Below are 24,522 nucleotides of genomic sequence, written 5' to 3' on the forward strand. Positions count from 1 at the left end.
CAGCAGCAATAAAGTGTGTCCATAAATCTTTATTTTTTTTTCCCTTTTCATAAATGATTTATTTTATTAGTCTTTTAAAGTCTGAGGGGAAAGATTCAAAGCAGAATGATTCCACTATTTGAGACATAACAGCAGCAGAAATTGTGCTCTAAATAAGGAATTTCGGTATTATTTGACAAGGATTATTAACTGACCCAGAACTATATAAAGGGCCATGAAAACAGAATACCTGAAATTAAAGGATAACCTTGTAAATTGTTGCGGAGAGAACAAATATAAGTGATTTATATTAGAGATTCACACACGTTTGCAAAGAGGTCTGAGGGGACTCTTTTTGAAAAAATAACTTATTTCTTTTCTTAATGTGTTAGGGAACATCTTTGGTAAATTACAGAACTTATCGATATTAGCTGTATTTACAGAAATGCGCCCCCCCCCCCCCCCCTGAAATCCCAATGTCAGAATTCTGACAAGCACTGATTCAGCAGGACACAAACATTACAAACAGTCAAGGGCAGCATGTTTTGCACCAGTAAAGCTCGGAACACCACGTGGCGCGGAAAACGGACTGTATCTATAAAACTGTTGAATGTGCACACAACCCACACCATTTGCATTAAAGTGTTGTTTTCCCCCATCTTAGTGATAAAAATCCATCTTGTCTTCAGTGTGAAAAGGTTCATGTTCCTCCTTCTTCAGCAATACCTGCCTCGGCACCATTTGAGTTCTCTGCTGTATCTGAAGATGAGAACAGAAGATTTGTTTTGTGTTTAAATTTTGGTCAATGTGCTGCTTTGGGCACTGAGGTGACGTAGTCAGATATGTGCCCGATGCTGCCCCCGCGTGGCCATGACGGGAAAAACAAAGAGCAGCTTGATTCAGTGTGACAAAAATAGTACAATTCCTTTTGATTCATGTATGTTTTTATAATGTACAAAATTTGGAGTTATATTTTTCCTCATTAAATTAGACACCCCAATATTTTTTAAGGGAAATATTATTTGAGATACAAATGTTTTAAATTACAAGTAAGGTCGGGAAATAAATTAAACTCATATCTCAAGGCATCAATGTACTCATCGTAATTAATCTTTCTTATATTTTTGGCATTCACTATAATTGCGATATTCCAACTCAACTCACATAAAGTCTGATAATAAAAAAAATAAAAGATAATTTTCTTACCCCCGATGCTGTCGGACTGTGCTGGCTGTCCCGCAGTCTGCTCCATTCCATCGTCGTTCTCCACATCTGTGGACTTTGTTTTGGGTTTCTTTGCAACCGGTGGCGGCATCTTGACGTTCTTTGTCAACTCGACTTCCTTGACCATCTTGGTAGAAATGTTTTGGGCTTTCGGTAAAGGAGCCTTGGTGTCTAGCCCCACCCTCTTGTTCTTTGAGAAGACGAAGCTTGCCGTGCTACTTGGCGACTGACAGAGATCTTTTGGGGATGTAGGTGACTGCAAGCTGAGGCGAAGTGCGGGGCTGTCTTTTGATCTGGCAGCTGTCCGCAGGCGGATGGCCTCCTGGAGGTTCATGGAGGCGGGAGGAGAGATGATCGTTGCCGGAGACTTGAGGGCTGCTGGTGGTAGTGCAGGTGGACCAACAACAATAGGCTCGGGCAGCGGTGGTACGGAGGTGATGTCAGCAGGTGAAGATGTGGACGTCGGCGAGGATATGATCAGAGATCTTCGAATGGGCTTCTGTGGGGCCTCGTTATTAGCTTGGGTGGATGGGACGAGGTTATTGGGTTGTTGGATCTTCAAAACGTCTTCAGCTTGAGCTTGCTCCTGAGCTGCAGGAGGTTGGGAGCTGCTGTTAACAGACCGCAGCTTGACCATCTGAAGAAGGGAAGGGGTAACCACAGGGATGGGTTCCTCATGAACATGATCAGAAGAAAGCTCAGGGCTTTTGTTTTCTGTGCTTGCAGTAGTTGTCTGGTGCAAAAGAGTAGCAAGACCCTCAATAGGAAGAGGTGGCGGCACAGGTGGGGATGACCGCGGTTCCTCAGGCCTCTCTGGTAAATTTGAAATGGCGGCCTCAGTGTTTGGGACTTCAATCGCAGTTGAAGGGAGAAGTTCTAAGGGTGGCGGAGGTGGAATACTTTGAGGGGGAGTAAGAATACCCGGACATGAAATCAGCTGACTTTGAGATTCAGATGAGATGCTCTCTTGTTGAAGGAGGACCTCTGGGTCCGACTTTGGGGATTCACTCGGGGGTGGCGGTGGAATGCTTTCTGGTGGATACAGTTTGGAAGACCGGGTGTCTTCTCCCTGTGAATTATTTCCTTGAGAAGATACTCGAACAGTCTCTTCAGAACACGGTGCTGTTTCTGGAGGCACGTGCACTGGAGGATCTTCTTTGACAATGACCAAAGGTGGAGACACGTGCTTTGTTATCAGAGAAGGCGGTACTTGAACCGGTCGTGAGACAGACTCTGTCGTTACCACACGCGGAACTACTTCTGGGGGCGGTGGAGGAACCTTTTGAATTATCGAAGAGACCTCTTGATGTGTAGAAGTAATGACTTCTGTCATTCTCAGAGGGATGGCTTCTGGAATTGGTGGAGGTGGGGCTGCATACGCTGGTGGAGGGGGGATATTCAAGGGGGGTCCAGGTGCAACCACGTGTGGTGCTACGGAATTATTGGGTTCATGTTCCGTGGTCACAAGAATTGTTGGGGCAGGTACGGACCTCGTAGGAAGGAACCCCGCGTCACTAACTAAGGGTGGAGGTGGAGGAGGGAAATCTACCTCATCAGGTATGCTGAGAACTTGTATTATTGGTGGTGGTGGTGGTGGCCAGGATGACTCCGGGGACGTCGGATTCTGTTTGCCGGGGGGTTCTGGGGGGAAGTGTGTAGGAGGAGGAGAAGGGGACGGGCTTGTGCGTGTTAATGAAATGCCATTTTTGATATCTACTTCTGTATGATTGCCCACGCCACTTCTCATCGCCAACCTTTCCTTTCTTTTCTCAACAGCTTTCACTAACATTCCATTCAATACGTCACTTACGTGTACCTTCTCGTCATTGGCTTCTACTTTGCCGTTTCCTTCTAAATCTACATTCTGAATCAGTCTTTCATTGCTGATTTTGTGAACCTCGTTCACATTCAAAAGTGCACTTTCTTGAACCTTCTGCGTTCCTACCTCAGTTCCTTTTGTAGACTCCGCGGTTGCAATGGGATTTTTTAATTTTCTTTCTCCGCTCGAACTTTTCACCGAGCCCTCTACGGACACATTGGCAGAGGACCTCCTCCTGTCTTTCGGATTCTTTTTTATGATGGCATAGACGTTGTCTGGGGCTGGGGGTCCCAGAAGCAACTCGAAGGTGCGTTTGCTGTGAGCCCAAACCTCCGGAGGAGGGGCTGGAGGTGCATGGACTTTAGGGTGTGGAGGGATGTCAAAGAGTTCTCTCAAGGTCCTTACAGAGGGGCTGACACTTTCACAATCTGTTTCTTCTGGGTGAGACTTTAAGTCCTTGGAGGATTTGGTGTTTTCAGTAGTTTCCAAATGTGTGAGGGGGGATGAAGATGAGGCACCAGGGAATAACCTTTGAAGCTTTGCCAGAATTCCTCTTTTGTGTTTTGGTGAAGAGCGGTAAGGGGATGTACAGTCTTGGCTGGAGTAACCACTGGACGGGGAGGTTATTTTGCTTACTTTATTTTCCTGTGGTGGTTCCCACTTTTCTTGTGAAGAAGAAACTGTTTTGTCCACCTTGGCTGAGTCACCAGCCGTTGGTGATTTTCCCATGCGAAATATGACCGAGCCGCTTGAGTCTTCGAGAGAGCTGGTGTCTCCGTTGTAGCCGGGGCTTTCGACGGCCCTGACAGGAGAAGTTTCTTGCTCATCAGTTCCCCCGCCTAAAGCTGAGCCGCTTTGATGAGAAGACTCCTTTGAAATGACCACCACCTCTGCTAAATCTCGTGACCGCCGTTTCATCTTGTTGTGCAGAGAATAGGAGCGGCTCGGCGGAGGCGGCGCCCGTTTGGATTTCATAACAGAGAGACTGCGTGCAAAGGGCCCCTCTTGCTTAGCGCCACGTTCCTTATTGATGAGCTTGCCGTTGACGGTGATTATGGTGGCATCTCTGTCTCGTGAGGTCTCCTTTCTCGAGATATTCCCGCTGGAGATGGTTGACGAATCCGACACCAAAGTCTCAGAAGACTCAGAGTGGCTCCAACCGGAAGCGTCTGATAGGTTGTAGGGGTTGTGACGGCAGGTTGAGCTGATTTTGGAGATTCTTGAGGAGGTACGGGATGGGGAAGGGCTGGGTAGATGAAGGCTGCTCTTGCTGACAGTGCGGAGGCTGTTGCGACTTTGGCCTCGGCTGATCTCCACCACCTCAATAGATGGCGGCAACACGGCATTGGGAATGATTTTGGACATGTAAGCAGCCTGAGGAGATATCGACATGACCGGGGAGGGCATCTGGTCTTGGCTGTTGGCAGTGGTCATCGAGGCGACGGCTAACGACCGAGGCCTCCGCCCGTCCAATAAGTCAGGACCCAGTCGGCGCAGCAAGGCCAGGTCATCCAAATGACCTGAACAAATCTGTTCATCTTGATCCTCGCTGAGGACATTTTGATCGGACTCCGATCCATCTGGATGCTCACTGTCACTCTTGTCGTTAAAATGCTCGTCCTGGTTTAACTTGAAAGACATCGCACGGCCACCTCTGTCCAAACCTGATGGAAGGAAAAAGTAATTAACATAATAATGAACATTTTAAGACGAACAATGTTGGCTTCTGATCACCGACACACAGTTGAACGTTTTTGGGAATTGTGCTGACTCGGGATTCCCGCCTCACATACTCTTTTCAAAGTCTGGAAAGTTTGAGAACACGTTGCCTTTCCCCCTAGTCGTAATAGCCTCGCTCTGCCCCGGTCATCATGATAACGAAAGCCTTGCTGAACAGAGTGAGCCATGCATCATTTGCACGAGACATGACTACACCTCCATGAAGACGTGGGCGGACTGTACAATAGGTGCTCTACCCATTTATCTTGTTTTGAATCAAAGTGGAAAATAATCCGGCCTTTAAATGTTTTGTACCTGTGTGAATGATATCATAGTAACTCATATATGAAATACGCTATAAATAAAGCTGCCTTGCCTCAAAAATCAGATATGATTTTCCATGATGAATTGTAAACATACCAAGTTGTTGTTGAACATGCCGAGGGATGCTTCCCACAGTTTTCCTGTGTCGTCTTCGTGTCCGGCCTTTTTCTGACGGCTTCCCAGAATTTAAAGGCCTGAAAGTTGATCCTGTTCAAACAGAAAGAGGCAAGAAAAGTCTCTGAAAAGTCCCCTCACCAACTTTATGATCAAAATCATCACTGTTTTTTTTTTTTCTAAGTTCCAGAAGTTGTAAATGGTGGTTTATTTTGCAGTTACCTTGCCTGGTGAGACCAGAGCGGGAGGATCTTGAGGACACAGACGATCGCATAGAAGCAACAGAAGATGTGTCAGCAATGGTGCTGTCAGTCGTAAAGCCTCCACTTTCCCCATCTGTCTGGGCTGTCATTGTCGACTGACAGGGTATAACACAAAATCTTCAGAAACTACATTTACCCTGGAAATTATGAAATCTAAATTGCAATGTCACTTACAGTTGTGCTTTCATTATCTCGGAACTCCATTCCAGCATTGTTATCTGGAAGAAAAAAAAAAAAAAGAGTAACATTTAAATCTGCACTTTTTGGAATAGTCCGATTTATATAAAGCGCTTTTCTGGATAGTCAAAAATGCTTCACGGTGGGTACATTTTTCATGCACTCACATATTCACACTCTGCTGGCGGCAAACTATGTAAAGAGGCGTGGCTCCGACCACTACCAAACATTCACCAGTGTGTCACCCTTTGAAGGAGAGTTATGGCATGCAACACCTCTTACCTTCCTGTTGCATCATTTTCAAGCCTTCCAAGGCCTCAGTGTGAAGGTCTTCAAGGTACTTAGGCCTGCTGGCCTCGATGAACACGTTCTCCTGGAGCAGCGGAGGAGGCGGGGTCTTTTCATCATGCAGATTTAGCACAGCTTGACAGAGAGAGAACAAAAAAGCGAGGGGTGATGGTTAGCATTGTTAATCTATCAGCAGATTAGCTGCCCATATGGACCCCACAGAGGAAATCATGTTGTTACTATTTAAACCCAAATAAATCAATGATATGAGCATACAACAGAAAGAATTATCTGAGCCATTTAACCTTTGTTTCACACCTGAATTCAGGATTAAATTTGACCTTTGACAAAGGTGGATTATCAAATCAAAAATCTACTTTCCTGCAATTAATGATGGGATTTACACATTTTTTTCTGGACTAGATCTAATCTCATTAGACAGTGAAATGGGAATTAATAAAACAGTCATGTAATTTTGCATGTATAAAAAAATATTTTTGCTCAGGTAATTCAGGGAGAACAGCAATGACATAACAAGAACCATGGATTCAATCCAGAAAAAAAAAAAATCTGATTTGAGATACAAATGACTTTCGGTCACATGTGGAGTTCAAGCATAACAACCTGAAGAACCACTTTGAATGTCTAATGAATGTGTCACATTCTCACACTCGGATCACGGTTGCTTTCCATGCTACTGCACAGACAGTCACTTGCAATGTGATGTAATTCTGGTGGGACCTACTAAGACACTTTTATGTCATGCTGACAGCTGCTCTACATTTAGCCACCTACTACTATCTTCAATTTGACCCACAGCCACCGTTAAGCCATGCTGGAATTAGCCTCACTTGCCACATGCTTAACTGTAAACTTCCAGCATTGTTTTGTAACAGCATTCCACGAGGACTAGACATTTTTTTTTTTATAAACAATGAACCTTTCTCTCATGCCGCATGTATACATCAGGCACAGGGTCAAAATACGGAAATTGACAAGTGTCATCCACAGTGAAGCTCATTTTTATGAAGCACATAAAGCAATCTTATTATTAAAAGGATAATAATCCATGTGTTGCCTTCACATACCTTTCTTCCTGACTGTAGAAAAGCAGTAGAAATTAGAGCTAAGGTCATTCGTCAAAAGCACCACCATGACTTCTTTTAGAATCCAAGTCAATGATCCAAAAGTGAAACAAAACTTGGTATGAAATGTCTTAAACTAAATAAGATGAAAAAAAAATCCACATTCACTGTAAACAGACCAAATGATGATCTGTGTTGTTATTGAAAAGTTGTTTTTGTCCATTCCATTCAAAGAGGAGAATGTCTCAACCGCCAATGGACAATCAGAGCTCAGGCGTTAATCCTGTGCAGCCTAATTCCTGCCATCCCTCTTGCTGCCCATCTGCAAACACTCTGATTCGTCAACGGGGATCAAACACTGCTCATACATGTAAACAAAGAAAGAAAACTTGTTTTCAGGGAGTCGATGAACAACAGAAACTAAATGGAGTTCCCCCACTTTGAAACAATGTAATTGTAAATACTTGAAGTTTCCTCTCGAGTTCTTATCCACAAGGGGGAGCGTGTACACTGAGGAAATGAATTCCTAAACTGAGATTAAAAACATGTTTCAAAAGAGGCCTGAAGCTCCACCGCACATGGTCACGCATGTGAAACATGTTCCTGTAGTCTTAGGACAAATTTATTTAAGATGTAATAATGTACACAGACAGCAATAGGAAACCATTTGTGATCTACTCTGTAAAAAAAACCCTGATAATAATGAGGATTTACTTTGTGACTATATTTACCTCTTTAGTAATGTATTGTACACTTTGCGATTGATGAAATATATCATCCGAACAGATGCAAAAAGTTCTCATGCTTGTCTCAAATACTCCGAAAAGCAGTTCATAGAAAAGTTGGATTAAATTGTACCTAATAAATAAGGAAAAACAAATAAACGAAGAAAATGAGCTGCATAGCGGTACGCATAGTATATATAGACTGGGTTGATATGGATACACGGTGAGACAAGAGTGTTTAGTTACCATGACTGAACACGCTTGACAGGACAGGCATGGGTGGGGTGCGACTGGCATTTAAATGAGGAGCTTCCTTATTTATCACTGGTTCCACTCAAATATGTGTGCATATTAATCACTGACCTATTAAAAGCACCATCTGTCTGTAGTGGATTGACAGTATTACCAGGCTGGAAGTGATTATGAATCAAATCCGGGCTGATGTTTACATCTTGGATTTGAATAAACTTACTAAATCCACTGGACATGATCCTGTGTAACCAGTCTATTCAAATTCCAGAGATCAGCCTCCAGAAATGCCAAAACATTGTGTGACAGAAAATCTGCTTATGGGAATATGATTATATCCAAGAGACATACTGTTGATAATTATTCTCTTTATATTTAGGAAAAAGAAAACAGGGTTTCAAAATTATGTACATAAATGAATTGATGGCCATAACATTAGGTACACCACATACCATATATTTATGATAAGGGAGATTTTGACAGTGTAGCTAATGAAGTTGCTGATTGTATGTTTGTTTACATTAAATTTTAAAACTTTCCTTTTCATTAATAGTGAATGACAAAAGCATCGTCCACTTGAACTTGGTCACAATAATACGGTAATTTAATACGGGTCATACTTGTTACACTACAAGGCCAATTTTATTCACCTGATGGTCTGCTGTATAAGAACTTTCATAGCATTTTTCAATCAATTTGTTTAAACTATTGTTGACTTTGAAAATAATCAAATTGACCTTTGCTACCAATCAGCCTGTCAAATGGAAAACATTTTTTTAGACCTACATAGCAGTTACAATGACACCGTAATGACTTGTTAAACCGACTGTCGACGGGTGAGGATTATATTTGTTGCTGCTACCCAGGGCGACGTCAGACACCACTAGAAAGATTCGATGCAAATGAATACCAAAAAAGTAAAATAAAATAAAAAGGAGCATTTTGAGCTGTTTATACATGTGATGCGACTCTTTCAACAACTGCTTCATGCACATAGCCTCTATACCTCAAAGACCCTGCCCTCTAACCTTTCCCTTTCAGTTCTGAGACCCCTTGGCTGTTAAATATTTTTGTGAACAAGAGACAACCCCCCTTGAGGTCCGAACACAACCACAGTGGCAAACATGAATGGTCCACTGACTGACTGTATTAATGATTAAAAGATCTGCACTCATGACATCAATAGCTACACCAGTGACGTTCCATTAAAATCCAAAATAATCGTTACAGTATTCTTAAAATGTTATGGTTGCAAAAATAATTGGTTGGTTGATCAGCGCAAAACTGTTTGATGAGCAAAAACATTTGTAGAACACATTAATATATTTAATAATCAACATCTCCAGGGTGTATAATGCATTTTATTGTATTTTTTGTGGATTTATTCTATTGTTGAGGGCCTAAGAGTTATGTGGACACTTAAACCATCCATCAACCGTTTTTAGTTAAACAGTGTTGTCGAAAGGTCTCTCAGGGTCGTCCCGACACGAGGCCGTTCAAACCACGCCAGACTTGGCGGCCATTCCACCTCCCTTCTCCTGTCCTTCGCTCTATGCACACTGTTTTTTTTAAGCATTCAGAATTCATCCTATTTTGCCATTGCACTATACAAACCAATTGGGAAAGGCGGCTGTTTCCTTATATGACATGCACGCCATTGACCAAGCCTGTCGTGGCCTCTTACAGATGCTAAATGATTGCGTGTTTTATTATAAATCAATCCTTTCACAGAAGTAATGTTCCAAAACTTAAGAACTTGATAGTATAATCAAACATCAGCAAGTAACCAGAGTCCAATAAAACCTGTGCAGGAGAATGGAAACTATTTAAGCCCTCTACTGTGTATGTAAGTAACTTTACACACTCTTACTGTATGCTATTCAATGCAATAAAATGGGTGTGAAGTTAGAATGCTGTGCCTCGCTATAATGGAGTGAGTCGAGACATGTTTAAGTAAGACTGAGTCATTGGAATATCAGAAGAGTGTGAAATTATCGCAGTGGGTTCCTGACCTTGAAAAGACTCCTGTGTGCTAGGAGTGGAAACAACCAGCACCTTTGTTTTACTGAAACCTTTTGTACTAGTGTGCCAAGTTATCATCCATACTCTGAATTCCAACTCTTAAATCTTGTGTCTTAGTGTTCAAAAACAACTCTGCATTTATTGATGAGTCACAAAACACACTTATCAGTCTTTGTGTGTACTTGCTACACCGCACCGTCAAGCATTCGCCTTTATTGACAATAGTTACACTGTAGCATATTTTGCAAGTGAACCGTGTGTGATGTCATCATAATATAACAGAATAAAAGGAAGTAGGAAATTTGGGTGGGGTCAGTACCCCAAGCAAAATATAAGTTTCATGAATATCTGCAAAAACTTGTTGCCATGCATAGGTATCATTTACTTTCAGGCAAGCTAAAGAACCTCTCATTACATCATCAAGCGTCATCACAGCACACGTACACGTTGCGAACTTGTCTTTTTGAGACTGACTTGAACCTGTATTCAAAGGACAACGCCTCCCTGAAGCCGGTGCATACTAAAAATGTTTTCCATCACTTTCCATTATGAAAGGAGTGCGCCAAACCAGTTTGTCCTTATTATTATTACGTCATCGTCACAAAGACAACAATGACAAGGTAGTTTGGGCCACACACAATTTGATGAACAGTAGGCGTAATAACAGAGGTTTATGATGGGGACAGCGCCACGTTGGAACAGATCATTTGTATTATTTGTTTAGCACATGCCTGTCATTTTATTGGGGCTTTGGGAAATTGTGATACATAAATTCTGCCTGGGAAGAAATTACCGTAAAAACATGTGACCGGGAAAAAAACTATGAGCAATTTTGTTGATATATATATTGCACCTAAACTGTATTATTTTTGTTGATGTTTAGGTTCAATTCATCATATAAAAAGTTTTTTGTTCGTGTTTTTCTACTGTTGTCTGCTGACACTGCACAAAAGGTTTCACCTGAAACTTCATTTGGCAATCAAAACAGAAAACCTGCGTACCAACTTGCTTCTTAATGGTTAAAGGGTAACAAATTTGAAAGATGACATCATAATCCCTCGTCGTTGTCTGCTGCACAAATGCCTCTTGCACCTTCTTTCACTTCCCTAAATAAAGTCAGTATGATTCATTTCCTTGCCTGCCATCTCACAGCTAAAAACACCGCTATTTTTACACAAAGCTGACATTGGAACTCAACAATCCATATTTGGGACGGTAGCAACGACGGCACACCTTTGCACAACCTGGGCATCTATGGCAATCCACCCAATCGCACAAAGGCTCCTCAAATCCTCCCTCCTCGGACAAATAGTTATGTAAAGGTCAGGCATGTGAAGAATCTTATAATAAGCCTTTGGAGAAAGCAGGTAACCTGCTTATATCTGAGAAGGAGTGTATAACCGCAACTATTGTCCACTGACCTCACTCGAACCGTGCTTGGGCCTAAATTATATTTAAATATAGCTTATATCAATCTGACGAGTGGGAGTGCTTTCATGTGTACTCAGAATCAGCACACTTCCCTATCTTGGACGCACTTTGAGAAGAAAAACATGTTTGCTCAACATGGTTCATGCACATATAGTTACTGTAAGAAAAATGCTCATATTTACATATATAATTAATGCAATGACTGTGCGCAAGAAACATAAACACAACTAATAATAAAGCTCTTTCAAAAAAGTCAACCGCACATTCCATGTGCAGCGTACAATTATATAATTCATGCAATTGCTCCTCTTATTAATAAAACCTTGAACACCTCACCTGCCACCTTGCACAAAATAAATAAACTGAGCAACTAGATCTAGAAGTGCTTACTTTTTGAAATACACAATGTTGGTTACCAAAGAAGACGATCCAGAATGACACTAAAAGATCCAAAAGGTCAGAGGTTATCACTTCAATCCATCCACTGTGCTGTTCAAATTCCATCTGCCTTGTTTAAAGAAAAAAAAACATTCCTAAACGAGGTGAAGGGTCAGACAAACTTTACCATCTCGATCAGGGGTCACAAACGCGTGCAACACGACAAGCTGCCAGAAGCACAACATGGAGGGTTACTTGTTTGACTTAACCTTTCTAAATAAGTTGATACATTTGTGTAATTGTATTGTTATATTAACAGAAAATGTGTCATTTAAAAGACAAACCTTTATAATGAACCAAGTCAAGTCCTTGGTTTTACTCATCTTATTTAGTTCTTTGGAGTTGTAATTGTAACATTCAGGTTGTAATCAGCACAATTCTTCGATATTGCTATAGTCGCCACACTGTGATCCTTGGTGGGTGCCAGTTTCTCAAAGAGAAGGAATGGTGAGGTCAGGAAAAACAAAACCTCTTGTTCCTTCGTCAATGTAACAGTGCTTGGCATAGCTTTTTTTAATGAACTGGCCGTGTGCCAGGCATTGAGTGACCAGGAGGCCCCTTTCTGGCATCAGTACTCATCATCATCATAGTGGAGGGATCTAATTCTCTGAGCCAGTGTGCTTCATTCTAACGGGTCCTGCACCTGAAATGTGTTACTTACAGAAAACACAGGAAGAGGAGTTTGCCTTGCTTGTTACCAATAGCAACCATTTGTATACAAACTGTTCATTGCTAAGGGTTGCAGAACTCCACAGAGGCATCACGGTGCAATGATCATAAATGAAACTGGCATTATTATTATTATTATTAATTACTGTAGTAATTACTATATCATTAATATTATATTAATTTATTGTTATTGATATTATAATATTCCTCAATGTCGTATGTGGAAATTGTGCAGACACAGACATAAACATGACCCTGCTTACGTGTTAACGTACAAGCTGTCTTTGCAAAACGATATCTTCTTATCTGCAGCTTAGTTTACTTTCTCTTACAAAACTCTCAGTTTTTTGTTGCAGTCGCAATGAACCGCATGGGGCACTATGAACTGCAAAGGTGGCACAACAAATGTCTGCACGCATCAGACACTTCATTAGGTACACATAAACTAAAAGGAACTAATGTGACAGCTCTATCAACAACCTTTTTACAAAGACAACCCGCCTGGGAAAAGAAAACAACGAGCCGTGTCGTCTAGGTTTCCGTTATGGATTCAAATAGTTATGTCTGGACATGTGTTCTGATTTAACAGTTGTGGAAGTGAAACATCTGTGTGAGCTGACGTTATTTTGGGCTGTACGGAAATCCCCTGACACCTACATTACTAAGTTTTGGGTTCACACTTTGAGAAGTAGCAGTGAGCGTAACAGACGGACTCTCCCTCGTCTGGAAAGTAATCATCCAAAACACCAAAAGTGCTTGCTGCCAGAACAACATGGACACACACAAAAAAAAAAGTCCAAAACAAGCAGTACTCTTTTTTTGCAAGAGCCGCCTCATTTGCAAAAAGCACTGCTCGTGTGTCTGATATTTCTATTTTGATTGTACCTGTGACAAAGACGTTTGAGTAATGACCATGTTAAATTTAGCATAGACGAAAGTATGCCATTTTCCAGTTGACAAAACGGAATGCACAGACTATGAAAAGAAAACTGGTTTGGGGTTGTGCAAGCTCAGACAAGACCTTCTGAGCACACCTCTGGGAAAAGTCACTTTTTGCAAGGGAGTGTGAATCTTTTTTTTTTTCTGTTCAAAGTCTGTGTTTTTAGACCGCCTTCATACAGTAGTGTGAGTGTACCCTCACGTCTGAAAAAGCCCTGATTCACAGAGTCTGAAAGCAACACTTGGCGGTCGGTGTAACACGAGGATCAAAAAAGTCGGTGATTGTATCGCAGAATGGGAAGAGCAAAGAAAGCAAACCTAAAGGTTAGCAGGTGAGCAGGAAGCTAGTCTGCTCAAACAGCACTTTAGTGAACAAACATGTATGCCCGGGGCGAAGAAGTGAGTCATTTCACTGGTTTGCATCAACCTATTGAAAATGTTGTGGTAAGACATTTGTGTTATTTATGATTACATTTGATATTAAGTTATATTTGTGCATAAACACCGTTTCCTTATTTGACGCAATACAAAGATATTCAAAACTAACTGTGGTGATGATTTCCCAACATTGGCACAGGCAGCTATTGAATTTTGCATGACTGAGGTACATAACCGGAACATGAACAAATCATCAGCCCGATTTGAAAGGTGTGAACGAGAAGTTGCAAATGTATATTTTATCCTTGAGCTTGAACTTGAAACTTAAAAACAACAGAAATATGGCTGACTACAATAGAATGCTTATTGGGCAACTGTCAAGGCTGTATTTGCAGAGTTTTGCTTTTTCTGTGGTTTGCTGTTGAAGGAAAAGCCTCAAGGCGATATAAAAGAAGTCAAATGTAAGTAGAATATAGTACACCAGTTACATGAAGGAAATTATCATTGTCAACAGAAAACACTATCATTTTTGTTGGTGTCAAACTCAAGGCCCAGGGGCCAGTTGGGGCCCAGCACATCATTTTATGTGGCCCGTGAAAACAAATCATTTGTGTCAAGTGTCAAAATCGATGCAAACGTTTTAAATTGTCATGTGGAATAAATCATGTTGAGAGTTTTTTTTGGGTTACCGTTATTGCAGTAACTTGATCAACAGTTCAGCAAATTACTATTCCTGACTTGGGATTTCAAAGATAGTAATCTATCAATTTGTTGTGTATTACGTAATAATACGATGACACATTTGGGGGAAATCCGACGGAAGCCATAACCCCAAAGTAGGCCGCGACAAAAATGTGTTTGACGCCTGAGTGACTTAAATGACTCGCGTGAAACAGATCTGCAAAATGAACTACATTTGCATTACACCGTTGTCGTCTTATATTGTTTGTATGTACAAAAAGTCAGGTAGTGTCTCAGAACAAAATGTATTCTACTTTGTTTACTTTACTTTGTTACAGCAAAAGTCGAATGCATGAAGAAGAGACCAAAACTTGCAGCTCCGAGAAAACTACAGGGTCGCGAGGGCTTCTTACCATGACTGTTTCCTTGGGTCGGAGTCTGTCTTCCTGACTTGTGTCGTCCCTTGTTCCCACTGTGATGTGAAGCCACGTGTCCATCCAAAGCCAAGTCCAACGCGGGGCCGAGACCTGGGTTCTGCCCATTAGAGCCGAGATCCTTCCTTTTTTTGCCCTTTAGCCAGCCCAAGGCCCGTCTCAGGGAGTGACTGCGCTTTTTCCTCCCCTTTTTATGATGCTTCTCTTGGGCAAAGATCTCAACCACATCGTGGGGAATCAGCTCCCCAAAGCCCAGAGAGTCGCGGTTGGACATCCCACCACTTGCTGGATTTGAGCCCTGGAACAGACACACAGACAAAAATAATAGGTTTGTTAACAATGCTCGTGTTATTCCTCAGTGTCTGGTTGGTAGATTTTAAAGATTCACTGGATACACGACAAAAGTAGCTAGAGTGACATTGACGGATTATCAGCGATAAACAAGTTTGAAACCTCGAGTTCATTTGTGTTGCCTGTGTTGTGTTTGTGCTACTTTGTGGGCACGACTCACTGCGGCGGCCAACTTGGTCCCCTGTCCAGCCTCTAAACCAAACTTCACAGTTTTGCAAAGAAAGACCTGGCACCGCTCCCTTCATTCCTCAACATGGAGTCATAACTCACAAAGCCGCACCCCACAGCGCAAACTACTACACACAGGCACAACTACACACAACGAAGCTTAAAGCAGGAAAATAAACAATCCCTGTTGTCCATCAACGTTGGTATCAGGGACGTTTTCATGTTATTTAAAATCATCTCGGCCGTTTCATCTTTGGCCATGATCTCATCACCATCCTTCATCCTCCTCCACTTCACCTGGATTTAACTACTACTCCCTCCTGGGATTCTGCAGCATTTACTGGGCGTCTTCCAGCCGCATACTTTATTGGATATTTATCTACCGCTCACAGGATAAAAGTAAGAATGTGCTTCCACAATGACAGCTGTAAGATCAAGTAAATAAGAGAGGAAGTAAAGATCTGACAAAAGTTGGGTAAGAAAGAATCATAAATCTTGGCTTGATTTGTCAAGATCAGTTGCTCAATGTTGTTGGCTCATGCTATGCAGTTAAGCATGCTAACCAGCCCCCCCCCTAACCTCGAAACTAATTCTAGCATACTGAACTGAACAATATAATAGGGGTGCGGTGGGGGGCATACTTGTGTCCAGCGTGAATCACACTGAAAGAAAACATTTCCAAATAAACCCCGGTTGTCAAAGCAGACATGCAGAATAAACAGAAGAACCCATTTGGATGCAACATGAGGAACATTTTGGGCAAATTAACATTTTAGCGATCACATCTTGCCAAAAGTCAGCGAGGGAAATTCTGGGAACATGGGAAGTAGAAAATATGCCTCTAAATGCCATTAAAGTTAAATCTGGGTCTGGCCTCTCAGTAAAAGGGTGATCCACATAAAATATGCACACAGCAATGCATGCAGAACTGAGGTTGTTTGGGGGGTTGCCTTAGTTTCACATGGCCGAGCTCAACTTGTCCGGAGCATTTTGAGTTTGAGTGAGTCATCGAGAGAAAGGCCTTTAAAAAGACAATGCATACATCTTGATGAGACAAAATTACCAGGTCAACCTTGCTTCGCTGATCCCTGTGTTTCTGCGGCTTTGAATTACAGTCATTTAGCTATGACGAAAACCTGTCCATGTGTATTGGAAGAAAAAAAAATCAGGCGCCTCTCTATGGAGACAGGGGCTGGTTTCTTTGTTTACAGCCCAGGGGGGACGATGTGAGCGCCACGAACTCCCTGATTATTTGCTCCAAAGAGGAACCAGAGTAGTTTCTCTGTAGTAGGATGTGGCGAAAGGACCACCCAGTGACTTAGCCAGCACTTCGCTCTCAAGGACTTGACTCATGATATTTCCACGGTTACACTTAAAAGCCTCCCAAGTATTAGTCTTGCAAACCCATTTAAAAAAAGAAACACGCACTAAGAATAAAACTGTCAAACCCACAAAATTGATAGGATCCTTTTATTGTACACTTAGCAGAGAGGTTTACATAAGCAAGCTGGACGAAATGGTAAAAATCTTAACAGTGTTCACTGTCGAGAGAATCTTTTACAAGCAACTCCTACATCGCAACACGTATATCCCATTTTGTCGTGAAAACTCAGCCGCAGTACAATATTATTCATGCATCATACTGCATCCCTCCCTCATACAAGATAAACACAACCTGTGTTTTTTCTAGTCTTGTGTTCCAACGTGCTGTTTACTTATCCTTCATGATGGACGTTAGACTATCACTCTGGATAGGAGACACATTGCGGGCCCTGAAACAATGCAGTGGCAGTATACAGTACCGTATTTTCCAGACTATAAGGCGCGCCTAAAAATCTAAAGTTTTCTCATTAGCCGACAGTGCGACTTATAGTCCGGTGCGCCTTATATATGGACCAAATTCCTAAATTTAAACTGGCCCAAAGTATTGTGTCAAGAAATCAATCATAACTGGCCCGCTGAAGATTATGAATCATGAATCAAAAAGACTATGGATCATTATTTTACGATTATAAAGTAATTTGTTGCGTCTAAAGTTGAAATAAAAAAGATAAAATGGAGAATGATTTGATTTGAATTAAAAATCTGACATGATGCATTAATGGTGCGCCTTATAGTCCGGTGCGCCTTATATAAGGATAAAGTTTTAAAATGGGCCATTCATTGAAGGTGCGCCTTATAGTCCGGTGCGCCTTATAGTCTGGAAAATACGGTACTGTATACTGCCACTGCATTGTTTCATTATGTGTACAACTCAATTGGAAATTTTTTTTTTTCAAGAGGGGAAACAAGTGAGAACATGTGGTTGTATAAGTGTGCACACCCTCCCCCTGGTGGGAGGTTTGATTGCAAATAGAGAAATTTGGGGACTCGTTGCCTTTCTATACCAAATTCATGTTATGTGTGGTCCCATGAAAGCAAGATTAATTAATAAAGTTGTACTGTAGGTTATGGGTCACATTAGTGTTGAAAAACGTTTTGAATCTACTTCTTTTTGTTACAGTTTTCTATCCTGGCATTTGTGTTGTGTTTATATTGACTGTACAGCTTGATAGTCAAAATGTGTGTCAGGGGTAAACTTTCGATAGTCTTCTTCTGAATTCCTCTTTTTGAAGTAGCCCTCTACAGCTCAGACTCATACCCAAAATCCGCATTCCATAATCGTGTTGGCAGCAGCGAAAGATTAGATTTGAAACATCCGGGTTGGCATCAGGGTTAGGCTACTAACAGCAACAGTGATAGTGAAAAGATAAATCTCACACTTTGGTAAACGTGAATAATGCAAGGTCCATTTTGGGAGTGGGGTTAGCAGACTGATTTGTGTGGATGAACCACTGCCAAGAGTGCATGGCAGAATATAACGGCAGCCACCTTTGTTTGGACTAGAACAAGCTCAGTTTAACCATGAGAACCTTCACATCTACATGCTGTGGTGCCTCACATGGTCCTGCATAGCAGTCCGTGATCAGCTGGATATCATTAGACTGTGTCTGTAAGCGGGAAATAACACATTAGAAATCACAATAGTGTCCTTAAATAGTAGTTAGTTTTGGATTGTTTCCAATCTCCTTTCACCACACGTGCAGATGCTAGCTTTGAATATAATCGTTGCGAGGATTCAACTTTACGTGGACATATGTATACACTTGTTGGATAAAACCTGCACTAATGACAAAGACATCAATAGTGTGCAACTTGGGAGAGTTTCAATTATGCCCATCAATAATCGATACAGGTGGATGCCTGCTTATTATATCTGTCTCACAGTTCAGAGGTCGTAAAGTTTATATCTGGGGTATCACAGAAGTGAGCGGAGTAAGTTTTGTCATGCCGTGAGTCCACTGTAGCCATGCAGCAGCATGTCTGCTACGAGAACAGGCTGCATTCCTAACAGATTGATAATTACCCACTGAGGAACTCTTCCATCCAAATTTGCTTTGCACCCTCCCATCATCTCTGTCTGACTGGCCCCCTCCCTTCTCCCTTTCACCACCTGACTGTATCCCTCAACTTCTACATCCCTTCATACACTTAAGCGTGATGGACCAGACACATGCCGTGACAAGTCAAGGGATAGCGGTGGAGGCCTGAGTCATTTGAAGAAAACTAACATTAACTGTAACATATTTTCTCTATGATCAAAAGTTATTCTTTGAAATTATATTGGATTTTGCCTCACAATTACTGTTACTAAAATGAAAGAGTACAATTTGAAAATTGCAGTCTAGTACACTGCAATGTCCAATTGCAGCAAAATACAAGATGAGAATCATTTACAGAGAATTGACAATCGGGCCTTTCTTGCTCTTCTTGAAAATTGCTCAAATTCATCATTGTTGGTGCATACGCATGTATTGTACGACACCCTCTCAAAACTAAGTTGAGCCAGTCTAACAGTCGAATGAAGAATAATATAATTCTTAGATTTATAAAACATGGTAGAACAAACTTTAGTAAGTAAAACTAGCCATGTTTGTGCATGCCAAATATTGTTTGTGATAAGAAGCCACTGCTGAGTTACTCATCAGCTAAGCCTATTGATCAACATTGTCACTCATCAGTCTTGAGTTTTCTTCTTGTCTCACTCAGTCACACTTAATCTCCATACAAACACATGCTCACATGTCTACCTACTGTAACGAACAGCCTGTAGTTCTTCTAAAGACCTCCGACCCCAAGTCAAAGAGAAATAAAAGAGCTTCACCTCAGCAGGAACCATGTTTCTGTCTTCTTCTGTCTTCAGCCCCGTCAGTGTTACCGTCTTCTCTCGCTCTTATTACTGAATATCTCCCTTTCAAGCAGACGCATCTGCTGTGCCTGAGGTGATTGCATAATTCACCTGTAATCTCCATGGGTACGTACATACATGCCCCAGCATGGCAGGCTGGCGAAGAAGGAGCACCAGTATGCGACACACCCTTTCTAAACAAATGGCTCTGCCTCTGCCTCACCTTTAGCGTAAAGTACACCAACTAAAAAGACTTTTCCTTCCAGTGTGACCTGATATGTTGGGTCGTTCTTTTTTGTTCTGGAGTAAGGATAAGGCTTATATGCTAACAAAACAGTGTGTTCCCAATAATCTGAACTAACAGAAAATACAAAATTAGGTATGACAATAACAGAAAAAAAAAAAAGTCTTCAAGCTTGTCACGATCACACACACAATGCATTCAATACAAATAATTTTTGGAGCCAAAAATGTTCTTTAAATACAACCTATGGTGGGGAATATCTTGCTTTTCACAGTTGTCATCATGAACGCTCCATGTTCATCCGTATTACAGTAACCCCTCGTTTATCACGGATAATTGGTTCCAAAACCCACCCGCAATAAGTGAAATCCGCAAAGTACAGTTATCAACAAGAAGTTAGTGGAAAGATACTAATTTGTGATCGTGCTAACACGCAAAAACGGACTTCTAAAGAAATGTAAACGAACATTTGAGGCAATACTACATTTTCCAAAAGGTTAGACACACGTTTCCTCAATTTAGAAGTTTTAGTTCGACTTTTAAATGGGTTTTTTTAATTTGGGAGAAAAAATGCGCAATGTAGTTAAGCCGCGATAAACGAAACGCGAAGTAGCGAGGGACATTGTACTGCTGCCGCTGTTGTCGCTTTAACGATGTAGGTGCGTCTCAAAAGTTGACAAAACTAAGGCAAGTGTATTATGATGAGTAAGAAGGCGAAAACGATCACATTTATTTTTTTAAATGTGAGGAAGAAAAATCACAAATTCAATTGCAGCAACCCGAAAAAAATCTACTTCTGCACAGTTAAGTATTTGTAATTCGTTACTTCGCACCACTGACACACGCACGTCACCGAATGGATTAAACCAAGTGTGTGAGCTCCAAGCCAGTGATGAGAAACAACACAATAGTCTTCATTGTCATGAGCTCCGCGGTTGAGAGAAGCGAGACAGGTCTTAAATTACCTATACTTGGTATCCCTCAAGGCCAAGCTGAGCAAATGTCCCACACCTACTTTTTTTTTCCCCCATACTTGCCTCGACTTAACCTGAATCAATTTCTCACACTTTGGTGCTCGAGCGTCACCATCTGAGCGAGTAGGGTAAAATCGATTGAAAAGGGGATTTCATCCATTTTTGGTGATTTGGGTTTTTAAATGAGTTGATCAGTTCCATTGCAATGTAGCGCAGCGAAATTGAAATTCTAAATGTGACCCAAAGAAAATGCCTACCTTGTTAAATGTTGATGATTCGGATGTTCCTTCAACCCCTCTCCATTTGCAGTTCCTCCTTTCCACTTTGAGTCCAAAACTTTTCAGCGACCAGGGCATGCAAACTTCAGGTGAGATATTTCCGCAAAAGGCATTGAAGAGTCTGGAAGCTACACTGGATTCGAGTGTCGACGCGCTTGGTTCGGAGGTCAGCTCAAGTTTTTGTATCCCAGCTGTCAGCCGTCTGATAACGCCCCGCCGGGCCGCGGAGTGAAAATGGCTAAAAGAGGTGGCGCTCGGATGAACATGTATCGGCCCACCTGGAGAAGGCTGGCCGGGTTTCGCTCAGGTGTAGATGCAGCCATGCTTTGCCGTCTGTGTAAGGACGACATCTAGAGGCCAATCGGAAGAAATACACAAACTATCTTTAGTAGTGGGTCAAATCGTCACAGAAGCAATAATCACGCTCATGAAAAAAGGAATATTGAACTTTCAAGTGGAATTTGCTATCATACTATAACGTTTACAGATAAACTTGACCTTCATTAAATTTTTCATATCCACATATTCATTTTTTTAATATTTGAGTACATCTTGATGTTCTGTAATAAGATGAATTGCAAAATTATTAAATGATCTTTGGAGGTCATTTTAATTAATCAAATAATCGTAAAAACATCCGACACTTAATTTCCTTTTATTAATCTGTTATTTTTATTGATATGAGTTTTTGAATTATTGGCACTTGTTGGCAATTGGTCCAAAGGGGGAAAGTAATACTTTTGAAACTATTGCATGCCTTCATCATTGTTATGATTGCTTAAAGACAAAAGTCTTGGGTTTGATGAGTAGTTAGGATTATTTAAGGTTAGAGCTTCAGACCTTATAGGGCAACACATGTAAATTGTTGCTATGAAGCTATTTGGATTGCCTCTATATTTATTCAAGATTTTAACTTTTTTGAAAATCAAATGACTTTACCGTTATTGCTCAAATTATAAAAACGACCCACTTTATTAAAAGGTCATACAGATATAAATATATAGTTATGGCAGTCTGCAAGTGGCACTGACACCAATTTTTGAACCCCCGTGGGGGTCTGACGGACTTCGGCCTAACCCAGGGATAGGGTTACTACACTGACTCCAGTTGTTATTAATACGCTCCAAGTGGGTGACTGTTTTGCTAGCGACATAAACACAGCCGGGAGATTCTTTAAACCGCCAACAAATTCAACCTACCATCTCTTGAAACTGCCATCTTCAAACTGCGTAAGTATCGGTTGAGGATAAAATGACCAATTAATCAATGGTATTTATTTACAGTCATCACTTATATGGTAAGATCATTAGCTTTGACTTTCTTTGTACTTGTCATGCAAAATAATCAGCAATGCACACTATAATCTAATCTTTTACAAGAGTGATTTCTTTCATCTGATTAATGACTCATTAATCAGTCTTTTTTTTTCAGTGGGCATGGACAATCAGGACAAGGCACCAACTGAGGAGCCACCCATAGAAGTCATTCAATTTGTTGAAGACATTAGGCAAAGCACTGATGATGGCATTTTGGACAGCGACATTTCAAATCTGGACCAGTCTAATATGGAGAATGTTGGACAGATGTTTGAGGACTGCATCGAGCAAGTGTCCAATCTAGAGATACGGAGAGAAGAGTTGATACAAATGTTGCTGTTTCTGCAGAAGCCCATGATGCGAGTTGTGGATGATCTGAGGGAAAAGCTGATGGAGAAACGGAGGCTAATCATCCTGGCTCAGATGGATCATGCAGATGTGTTTCAGGAAGTGCAGCAGGTGAAGAGGAAACTCTTCAACACTGCCAGAGACTGTATCCGCAGCCAGGTGATGCTGGCTGAGCAAAAGTACCAGCTAGCTCAAGCTGCTCTAACAAAGGTCTGACTTCTGTATTCTGCAGTGCATTTTGTGTAATATTAATCAGGCTTTACCATAATTAATTGATTTTGCATGTGTGTAGTATGTATATAACATTATTTTTCTATTAAACCTTGAGTTTTATTCATACTAGGAACTTTGGAAGATATTTTCCCAATTATATTTACATTTTAGTTTAAGTGAGAAGAAGCACACTGTTTAATGGTCAAAAGCTGTAAATTCAAAGAGTAAGGACTTGAATGTCTTCTTCACTTTGTGAGTACTTAAATGTAAGTAATTCACAATACTTGAAAATGTGTTGATGAAATTCTGAAACTTGTACTGAGCTTGATAATTTTTTTAATTGAATTCATATTTTACAGTGATAATATTTTTGAGTCATCTTATCACAGGAGGAGCTCAAGGCCCAAGTCCAATGTCTGACAGAGGAGTTGCTCCAGCTCCAGGAGTCCCACCAAAATCATCTGAACTCTTTGAGGGATCAGGCCAAGAACCCGTGTAGACCAAGAGCCATGAGCGATGTCACCCTATGCCGGCAAGCTTCTACTCGTCTCCAGCGCCGGCTCAGCGTCAACCTTCAGGAATTGGAGGGCTGGTACGAGCCCCGACTTATAGCCCTGCTGAAAAGGAGGCAGTTTGGAGAGAAGGCCTTGAGAGTTAGCAAGGAGCAGGCAGCAAGCTTAAGTGCACAACTGGAGCCCCTAAAACAGGAAGTACAAAAACTGGAGGAGCGAAGGTTCTGTCTGGAGCGAAGGATCTACCTGATGCAGCGGGAGAGGGAAGAGATGATCACACAACACAAGGTACAACATGTCATAAACTAAATAGATATAATGAAGGCTTCATACTCATCAGAATGTTTTACTACCCAGGAAGCTGAGGAAGAACTAAAACAGGCTCTGGGGAAACTAGTACTGGACTTTGAAGTTCAAAAGAGACTTAAAAGTGACTTGGAGGCTCTCATAAATTATATTGTAGAAGAGATGGCAAATCTCAGGTAAGTTTCAACAATGGAGATTTTGACATTCTCCTCGAAATCATGACTGTGGGGCGGCACAGGGGATAATAAGTCATAACATTACATTGTGACTTTGTAGACTGGAAGTTTTGTATATTTTTCACCACACAATAGTATTTGTGAATGAATTCCGAACTCCGTGTGTGAATTCACAAGAGTCTGACATGTACATATTCTTTCTAGAGTCTGTGATGAAGCTACAGCAGAAGAACAGCCAAATGATTCTAACTCCTGTCAATCCACCTAATGTTGAACAACTTTGCATGAAATTTGTTTTATAAAAGGTAAATAAAATACAATGCATGAAGTCTATTGTATAAGGACTAGGATTCATTTCTTTTTACATGCCATCCATTCATATTCTACGCACCTCATTAGGGTCACGGGTGAGCTTAGCTGACTTGGGGGTGAGTGGCGGTCACACCCTAC

The 24,522-nt window shown here is 41.4% G+C and overlaps 2 protein-coding genes across 7 annotated transcripts; one reads left to right on the forward strand and one right to left on the reverse strand.

The window, feature by feature from the left end:
- Window positions 1-11: 11 nt before the first annotated feature.
- Window positions 12-20,943, reverse strand: LOC147045462 (NHS-like protein 3). Of its 4 annotated transcripts, none has more exons than XM_085932839.1 (8): window positions 20,915-20,943; window positions 14,938-15,256; window positions 5,902-6,042; window positions 5,617-5,660; window positions 5,402-5,537; window positions 5,162-5,272; window positions 1,186-4,686; window positions 12-738 (listed from the first exon to the last, which is right to left on the reverse strand). In XM_085932839.1, exons 2-8 carry the CDS (start codon window positions 15,230-15,232, stop codon window positions 680-682), a joined length of 4,287 nt encoding a protein of 1,428 aa, XP_085788965.1. In that variant the 5' UTR covers window positions 15,233-15,256; window positions 20,915-20,943; the 3' UTR covers window positions 12-679. The 4 variants fall into 4 exon arrangements, with proteins under 4 accessions (XP_085788965.1, XP_085788964.1, XP_085788966.1 ...); XM_085932838.1 differs by lacking the exon at window positions 20,915-20,943 and adding an exon at window positions 19,682-19,721; XM_085932840.1 differs by lacking the exons at window positions 14,938-15,256; window positions 20,915-20,943 and adding an exon at window positions 6,996-7,334.
- Window positions 20,812-24,387, forward strand: LOC147045463 (syncoilin-like). Of its 3 annotated transcripts, none has more exons than XM_085932847.1 (6): window positions 20,812-21,088; window positions 21,233-22,430; window positions 22,633-23,075; window positions 23,468-23,878; window positions 23,948-24,072; window positions 24,277-24,387. In XM_085932847.1, the coding sequence occupies exons 3-6, from the start codon at window positions 22,638-22,640 to the stop codon at window positions 24,338-24,340; spliced, it is 1,038 nt and encodes a 345-aa protein (XP_085788973.1). In that variant the 5' UTR covers window positions 20,812-21,088; window positions 21,233-22,430; window positions 22,633-22,637; the 3' UTR covers window positions 24,341-24,387. The 3 variants fall into 3 exon arrangements, with proteins under 3 accessions (XP_085788973.1, XP_085788972.1, XP_085788971.1); XM_085932846.1 differs by having other exon boundaries at window positions 21,233-21,290; XM_085932845.1 differs by lacking the exon at window positions 20,812-21,088 and having other exon boundaries at window positions 21,100-21,290.
- The last annotated feature ends 135 nt before the right edge of the window (window positions 24,388-24,522 follow it).

This window comes from Syngnathus leptorhynchus, chromosome 15, assembly GCF_054491065.1.
Source record: "Syngnathus leptorhynchus isolate UIUO chromosome 15, UIUO_Slep, whole genome shotgun sequence".
Classification (NCBI taxonomy): Eukaryota; Metazoa; Chordata; class Actinopteri; order Syngnathiformes; family Syngnathidae; genus Syngnathus; species Syngnathus leptorhynchus.